Below are 8,231 nucleotides of genomic sequence, written 5' to 3'. Positions count from 1 at the left end.
GCGGCGCGAGGGCGGGAGCGGGGCCCGGGAGCGCAGGTGGGACACGTGGGGACGCGACGGGGCTGGGCTGGGCTGGGGCGGGACAGGGCGGAGCGGAGCGTGCCGTGCCGTGCCGTGCCGTGCCGAGCCGTGCCGAGCCGTGCCGAGTCGAGTCGAGTCGAGTCGAGTCGTGACCGAGCCGCGCTGGAGGTGTGCCGGGGCTGTGCCATGCCATGCCGGGCCGAGCCGAGCCGAGCCGGGGGTGTGTCGAGCTGTGCTGTGCCTTACAGAGAAGGGCAGGGAAATTGGTGAAGGGTCTGGAGCTCAAGTCTTATGAGAAATGGCTGAGGGAGCTGGGAGCGTTTAACCTGGAGAAAAGACTCAGGGAGACCTTATCGCTGTCTACAGCTACCTTTGAAATGAGGTGTAGCTAGGTGGGAGCGGGCCCCTTCTCCCAGGCAGTCAGCGACAGGACGAGAGGATATAGTCTGAAGCTGTGCCAGGTTCAGGTTGGACTTTAGTAAGTGTTTCTTTACAGAAGGGTGGTTAGAAACTGGAAAGGACTGCTGAGGGAGATGGTGGAGTTACAGTCCCTTGGAGGTGTTTAAGTAAAGACTGAACATGGCACTTGGCTAGGGTTAGGCACTAGGTTAGCCATGCTGTAGTTGACGTGGTGGTGTTTGGTCATAGGTTGATCTCAGAAGTATTTTCGTGCCTAATTCTTTCTGTGACTCTGTGCTGTGAAGTGTGGGCATATGGTGCAGCACCCCGGGGAGCAGGCAGGGCAATGCCATGGCAGTGCAGAGCAGCATTAGAAGGATGTGCAGGACGGTGCTGTGGGGGGCACAGCACAGTCTGCACACTCGGGGGCTGCAGAGTAGTGCCCCTGTAGGAGCGCCTGCAGGGCAGCCTTTGGAGGCTTGAGCTGGGCCCTGCAGTGCTGTGCAGCACCATACCACCCCGAGGAGGGGGTGTGGGGTGCAGCACAAGTGGGGTGACCACAGGCAAGCAGGGTGATGTGTGAAGTAGCATCCTGACTGCAGTGTTCTGCTGACAGCAGGAGTGCAGGGGCCTCCTGGGCTGCATGCTCGGGGCTGCTGAAAGTCCAGTTGTTCTGTTAAATATAAACCTGCCATGGCTCTCACCCAGCTGACTGCTCCTGTGGCCGTGGCAGGTGTGCACTCAATGAGAGAGCAAGGCAGGATCCTACTGAGCGGCCTTTTCCCCTGCCCAGACCTACGCCAAGATGGCCACAGTTTCTCCTAGCTTCGACATCGACTCCCCACGCTGGGACCAGAGCACCTTCGTGGGGCGCCTGAAGCACTTCCTCAACATCACCGACCCTCGGACAGTGCTGGTGTCAGAGGAGGAGCTGGACCGGGCCAAGGCCCTAGTGGAGAGCTGCAGGTGAGGGGCAGGGGTACAAATGGGGCAGGTGCCATCCCTGTGTTCACGGCCATCCCACCCACTGTGCAGTGTTGCAGGGGATGGAGGCAGTCATTCTCAAGCAGGTATGCTGTGATGTAACATCTGTTGGAAGTAGTTTTTGGGGGGTTTCCCAGGCTTCTCCCAGGAGCTTCAAGCTGTGACATGCATCCTTCTCTGGAGATGTTTCTTCTGCCTTTCATGTGGTGCCCAGAGCTCTGTGCCTCAGCAGTGCTGGGTGCTGGCGGGTCTGTGCAGCTTCCCCTGATGGGCTTTGGGTTTGCAGGGCTGGGCTGGTGCCGCCAGGAAGCAGCCAGGAGCAGCTGCTCTATGCCAAGAAGCTGTACGACTCAGCCTTCCACCCTGACAGCGGTGAGAAGATGAACTTCATTGGCAGGATGTCCTTCCAGGTGCCGGGGGGCATGGCCATCACTGGCTGCATGCTCCAGTTCTATCGGTGAGCTCCTGGGTACACCAGGCTGGGGACACAGCCCTGACAGCCCCCAGCCCCTCTCAAGTTCCCCCAAGGCCAGAGCATGGCCAGCCTGCCTCCGCTGGGGCTGGGTGCTGCCCAGGGCATGCCCAGGGCTTCTGTGCTTGCCTGTGTCCTGTGGTCAAGCCCAATGTCTCTGGGCTCTGTCCCCAGCACCCAACCTGGTAGAAGCATCACAGATCCCCCTGGCATGGCTGGGAATGGTCTCACCTCACCCTGAGCTCAGCTGAGCTCTTCCCATAGCTCCTGTAATGATTAATGCAACCACATCCTGCTTGGCTGCTGCTCTTGGTCTGTAGCCCATAGCAGTCTTTGGAAATGAGGACCAAATGTGCCCCTAGGCCAGGCTGCTTCAGCATCCCCAGCCCCTGCTGACAGCTTTCCCTTCTCCACCCCCTGCATTCCAGAGTGTGCTCCCTGTGTCCCTTCCTGCCCCACACCAGTATCCCTGAGACACCAGTAGAAACCCAGGCACCCTCATTCCCCAGAGCCACTTCTGTCCCCATGTGTCCCCTCCTTGCTGCTTGCTTTGACAAAGGCTTATCTCAGCCCAGCAGAGGATGGCTGCCACTCTGCTGAGAGCTGTGTCTCCCACCCCTGCCCAAGTGCCTTGCAGGACTGGGCCCCTCCTTCCTGTGCTCCCCAGGGCAACCAGAACTCCTGGGATCATTTCCCAGCTCTGCCACTGGCTTGTCACTTTGCCACAGTTCCTCAGTTTCCCTTTGGAGACACCATGATGAGTGGATTGCAGGCATCTTGGCTGTCTCCCTGCCAAGCCTGGCCACGGGCACAGGCCAGGTGTCCCTGACAGCCCTCGGGTGCTCTCCCATCCCTTCCCTCCACAGGACAGTGCCTGCAGTGGTTTTCTGGCAGTGGGTGAACCAGTCCTTCAATGCCTTTGTCAACTACACCAACCGCAACGCTGCCTCCCCCATCTCTCTGAGGTGAGCGGGCCCCACAGGATGCCGTGTGCCCACTTGATGCACCTCTGGATGCCCTGTGAAGACCCTCTATGCAGTGTCTTGGGCACAGAGGGAACGGGGCTGAGTCAGAGTTGGTGATTCTGTTATCTCCCTTCTTTGAAATCGCTGTCCAGGCAAATCGGGGTGGCTTATGTCACGGCCACCAGTGCAGCCCTGGCCACCGCAGTGGGACTCAACCTCTACACCAAGGTATGCCAGGCTAGGGCCAGGTAGGGCAGCTGGGCACATGCTGCTCTCCCATGCTGATGCCAGCCTGTTTCCCACAGCGAGCGCCCCCCTTGCTGGCCCGCTGGGTCCCCTTTGCAGCTGTGGCTGCTGCCAACTGCGTCAATATCCCTACGATGCGGCAACAGTAAGTGTCACACGTGCCTGGGGCGCTTGAGGGACCCCGCTCCCTCCAAAGGCAAGCTGGTGGCAGCCAGGTTCCTGGGCTGCCTGGCCTCCCTGCCTTGGATTCCCCTCCTGGGAGCTGGAGAGGGGTGAACTGGGGTCTGTGCATTTGCAGTGCTGTGTCTGTGGTGGAGGGTGCTGGATGGGATGGCTCAGCCTGCATCTAGAGCAGGAGGGGGATTTTTGGCTGATAGCTGCTCTGGAATCTGTGCTGGAAGATCCTTCAAACCCAAAGATCTCCTGCATGGCATGGGAGAACCCTAGTCCATGATATCCTGATACTGGCACACCCCAGTTGGGGTCCTTGTGCTGACCTGTGTCTGCTGCTCGGGGCTCCCCACAAGTCAGGGCACAAGGAGCTCGGGTACTGTGTGAGGGACTGTGCCCTGGCTCAGCTGTGTATCCAGGCAGTGTCTGTCCCTAGCACGGCCAGATCCTGCTCACAGCTGTGCCCTGAAGATGGCAGCATCGGCTGGGCTGGGGACCGTGGTGCCCCGGGGTGCTGGAGCCCCGTGCCCTGGGGGCATCTGGGGCTGCTGTGTGTAGAGGACTCCCCTGGCACCCCCTCACCCCGTTGCTGTGTTCTTATGCTTTCCCGACCATCCCATCCTCCACTCACGACTGCCTATCCCCTTCAGGGAGATCATCAACGGGATCACAGTGACAGATGAGAACAACAACGAGCTCGGCCGCTCCAGGGTGAGTCTGGGGATGGGGATGCGGGTTGGGGCACTGGGGATGGGGATGCGGGTTGGGGCACTGGGGATGGGGATGTGGGTTGGGGCAGGGCGCTGCCGGGGCTCACCTGCTGGTTTTGCTTGCAGAGGGCAGCAGTGAAGGGCATCGCGCAGGTTGTGCTCTCCAGGATCACCATGGCAGCACCGGGCATGAGTGAGTGTGGAATACATGGGTGTGCAGCTGAACTGGGGACTCTCCTGGACCCACCACCGTGCCCTTCCCTGCTTCAGTTTCCCTCATGAAAAAGAGGGAGGGTGGCCCTGCATTCCAGGTGGCATTTGCTCTCCTCATCCAGCCATTCCTATCAGAGGTCCCCCAGCCCCCTCCATGCCAAACCACAGCCTGGAAGACAGGGGGCAGTTTGGCCCCATAAGGATGCTTCTCTCGTGCTTTCTGACCCTAGCCCCTCAGCCTGCAGCCTGGCACCCCCTCTGCTCCTGAGACCCTTGACATCCTGCAAGCCCAGAAGGAAGGGCAGGAGTGTGAGGATCACAGACCATGCTGCCCCAATGGTGGATGTGTGGGAGTCTCATGTCAGGTCCTTGCTGTCAGCAAACACCCAGCAGTCCCCAGCATAACTAGCTGCTTCCATGGCCTCCAGGTGGATGGTCCTGCTGGGACAGCCCTGCAGGCTGGCTAGCAGGATAGCTGTTCTGGGATCTGGGCTGACCTTTGCTCTCTGTGCCTAGTTATTTTGCCCATTATCATGGAGCGGCTGGAGAAATTCACCTTCATGCAGGTGAGTGCATGTTTCTCCACTCAGCCAGTGGGTTCTGTGGTGCTCCAGCCCATATCTGCTGTTGATATGCTGGGGATCAAATGGAGATTTGCAGAGCCTGGCTTGCTTTGCTCCCTACTTCAGTCATTGATACACCAATGGCCTCTCAGGTGACATGGGGAGGCTGTTGGGAGGGTGGCAGGGTTTGGTGCACACCACATTCAGTCCTACTGAGGGGAGAAGTCTGCCTACACTGTGAGTGGGTCTTGTGGTGAGGCCAGGGACTCAATCCTGGCTCTTCTCTTGCAGCGGATCCAGGTTCTCCATGGGCCTCTGCAGGTGCTGCTCTGCGGGGGCTTGTAAGTATCTCACTGCTCAGTCACCTGTGAGTGCCTGGAGTATGGCTCCAAAGAGATGCTTGAAAAAATACTTCTTTCCCAGAAGAAATAGCAAAGCTGCTTACCTTTCAGCTTGGGCTTTCCCCAGTTATTGGGAGTCATGGGGTGTGAGCAGCACTTCTTGGGCTGAAATCCCTGTGGCTGGAGGGCAAACAGGCTGGGATTCCCAGGACTAATCTCTGCTCTTCTCTGTCCCACAGCCTCCTGTTCATGGTGCCAGCAGCCTGTGCCCTCTTCCCCCAGCGATGGTACCTCTTCCACTGCTTCCCCCTCCTGCATGGGATCTTGGGAGCCTTCCTCCTTCCCTAGTTCCTCTCTGCCCATCCCAGGAGAAGCAGGATGGGCACCCACCCTTCAACCCAAAGCAGTGTTTGCCTGCACACACTGGTGCCCAGGGCAGCAGGAAAACATGTGCCTGCCCTGCTCTGTGAGCTCTGTGCTGGGACCAACAGGATACCTGGCTGCATGGGCAGCTCTCTGCCTTCCAGCACTGGGAGGGAGGGGTGGTGGGTCTTGCCGAGAGCCTGCAAGATCTCAGGGACTGCAGAGGCCTCAAATGGCAATGGGAAGGGAGGGTGGTTTGACTGGTGGTTGGAGAGGAGGATCTTGGCTCTCAGTGTGTATCTCCCTCTCCACAGCTCCCTTGCACTGGCTGACCTTGAGGTGGAGCTGCGTGACAGTATCATGGCCAAGCACGGGGACCAAGTGCCATATGTCTATTTTAACAAAGGACTGTGAATGGAGACTACCTCAGGAGCCATCACACCCCACAGTCCAGCCCAGATCTGCACCCCCACCCAGCACCTTCCCTGCAGCCTTCTTCCACTGTAGAATCAGGGTCTGACTCTGTCCAGCTTGCAGCATTTTGGCTTGTCCTGACCCATGCCCATCTGCTGCTGGCCATGTCTCAGCCTTCCCATGTCTCTCTTGCCCTGAGGGATGCCTGTGCTTCCTGTGCCTTCCTTTGGCCCAGCCTGTTTGGGCCTCACTGGGTTTGGCCCCATGAGGCACGAGGCTCTCTCCCTTGGGGCTCAGAGCACAGTTCTACCTCTAAAAGCAGATATCCTGCCATTGTTCCAGCAACCAAACCACATTCCTGCCTTAAACCACCACAGTAGCCTCTTCCCAAGAGATGGATGGTGTCTTGGCAGGTGTGAAGGGACCAGTTCTCTCTGCACCATGAGACTCACCATCCCAAAGTCCAGAGATCAATGCTTGGACTGTGCATTCCTTGCTCTCAGGTTCAGGTTCACTCTGTGTTTGCCACAAGCCAGGAAAGAAATAGCTAATTGTTTTTAGCTCTAATTTTTTTCATTCCTCTGAGCTCTGTCACCCTTGTCCTACATCTCTGGTCCCCACAGTGAAAGCATGAAACTGTAGCTTTAGGGAACAATTGTCTCTGTGCCCCCTTTGACATGGGGAAGAAGACACAGAAATCATAGAATTGTTATGGTTGGAAGGACCTCTGGAGGTCATCTATTCCAGCTCCCCTGCTGAGGCAGAGTCACTAGAGCAGGTTACACAGGAATGTATCCAGGTGAGTTTTGAATATTTCCAGAGAGGGAGACTCCACAACCTGTCTGGAGAGCCTGGTCCAGTGCTTTGCTATCCTCAATGTAAAGAATTTCTTCCTCATGTTGAGGTGGAACTTCTTGTGGTTTAGTTTATGGCCATTGTTCCTTGTCCTGTTGCTGGGCACCACTGAAAAGAGCCTGGCACCATCCTTTTGTCACCTGCCTTTGAGACATTTATATGCATAGATGAGATCCCTCTCAGTCTTCTCCTTTTCCAGACTGAACAGACCTGGCTCTCACATTCTCTCCTCATAAGAGATGATCATCCCTCATCATCTTTGTGTCTCTCCACTGAACACTCTCCAGTAGCTTCTCTCTTTCTTGTCACAGAGCTGTCAAGGCATTCACTCAGGCTCTGAATTCAGTCACTGCTGCTGCACTGCAAACAGCAGAGGAAGGTTGAAAAATAAATGTGATGATTTTTAAGAACCATCTGTGGGTTGTGCTTCTGGCTGATCTCTGTTTCTGGTTCTCTGGGCTGGGCTGGTATGTGGGTCTCATGCTTGCTTTGGAAGGGAGTAGTGTGGGCTTTGTGACTGACCAAGCATCAGGGTGAGGGTGAGCAAAGGGGCCAGGAAAAGGAAGAAGAGTGTAAGGGATGGCATGAGCTCTGAAACCCTGGGGCATTCAATGGCAGCCTTCCCCAAGAGGTTCTTGGGGCTGCAAGGTCCCATGGCAAGTGACAAAGGTGATTGTGCTCTGCTCACAGTGACAGTCATCCTCTTCTGGGGCCTGAGAGGGTAACACTGGGAGACCCTTCCTACACCCATGGGTGCTGTTTATCTTCATGGCCAGGCAGAGTTTCATGGTGCTATCTTGGGTCTGCCATGAGGCTGCTCCCACCCCAAAGGAGAGCAGCATGAGCGTGCTGCAGCCTAGTCTGGGGGAGAAAGAAGCCCAAGTCCTAAAGCCCCTGCTTTCAATCGTGGCTGCTCCGAGAGTCCCACTGCCCAGTGGATGATCCATGCTCCTCCCTCCAGTCAGGGATATGTGTCAGATCCTAGGGCAGCAGCATTCTCACATCAGCCATGTGCCCGAGTAGAGACACATTCTGCTCCTTCAGAGAGAGCAGCCAAACCCAAAAGGTACTTCTTGAAGTATCCACAGCAGGTTTACTCCTGCCAAAGCTGCAACAGGCAAAGGATAATGTCTCCAACCACATGTAGCTACTCCTAGAAAGCTGTAAAAGAGCTCTGAAAGAATTAACAGCAGAACAGAAAGAAGAAAGTTTGTATATCTGTTCCCTGGGCATTATTAGATCTCTTGTTAAAGCACAATTAAAGTAATAGATAAACACATGAAATAAAACAGATGTCACTCCTGCTGGGAGTGGAGAGGAGCCACAAGGAGACTGTTCTTAGCTCACACTGCTCCTGTCCTATACCCAAAACAGCCGTGAGGGCTTTCAGAAAAGTACCTGTAGCAGTCTTTTGGACCAAGGTGACTCTGGCATGCTTGGGAGCATGGCAATGTTTGTCAAATGATGTGCTGTAGCACCCAAAACCTGCCTTTTCCCTGTTCTTGCTGTTCACC

The 8,231-nt window shown here is 56.4% G+C and overlaps 1 protein-coding gene across 5 annotated transcripts; it reads left to right on the top strand.

Annotated features, from left to right (window-relative positions):
* The first annotated feature begins 137 nt into the window (after positions 1–137).
* Positions 138–7,130, top strand: SFXN2 (sideroflexin 2). 5 transcript variants are annotated; one of them, XM_063163305.1, is made up of 12 exons: positions 138–241; positions 1,214–1,386; positions 1,691–1,861; positions 2,743–2,841; positions 2,994–3,069; positions 3,147–3,232; positions 3,909–3,969; positions 4,095–4,161; positions 4,698–4,747; positions 5,036–5,085; positions 5,325–5,372; positions 5,763–7,130. In XM_063163305.1, exons 2-12 carry the CDS (start codon positions 1,226–1,228, stop codon positions 5,860–5,862), a joined length of 969 nt encoding a protein of 322 aa, XP_063019375.1. In that variant the 5' UTR covers positions 138–241; positions 1,214–1,225; the 3' UTR covers positions 5,863–7,130. The 5 variants fall into 5 exon arrangements, 4 of the variants coding, with proteins under 4 accessions (XP_063019375.1, XP_063019372.1, XP_063019374.1 ...); XR_010028695.1 differs by lacking the exon at positions 5,763–7,130 and having other exon boundaries at positions 224–241; positions 1,154–1,386; positions 4,610–4,747; XM_063163304.1 differs by lacking the exon at positions 4,698–4,747 and having other exon boundaries at positions 224–241; positions 1,154–1,386.
* Positions 7,131–8,231: the final 1,101 nt, after the last annotated feature.

Source organism: Melospiza melodia, chromosome 9, assembly GCF_035770615.1.
Source record: "Melospiza melodia melodia isolate bMelMel2 chromosome 9, bMelMel2.pri, whole genome shotgun sequence".
In the NCBI taxonomy this organism is placed as follows: domain Eukaryota; kingdom Metazoa; phylum Chordata; class Aves; order Passeriformes; family Passerellidae; genus Melospiza; species Melospiza melodia.
Note: the sequence above shows the minus strand (reverse complement) of the source record. Positions and strands in the feature narration are given on the sequence as shown.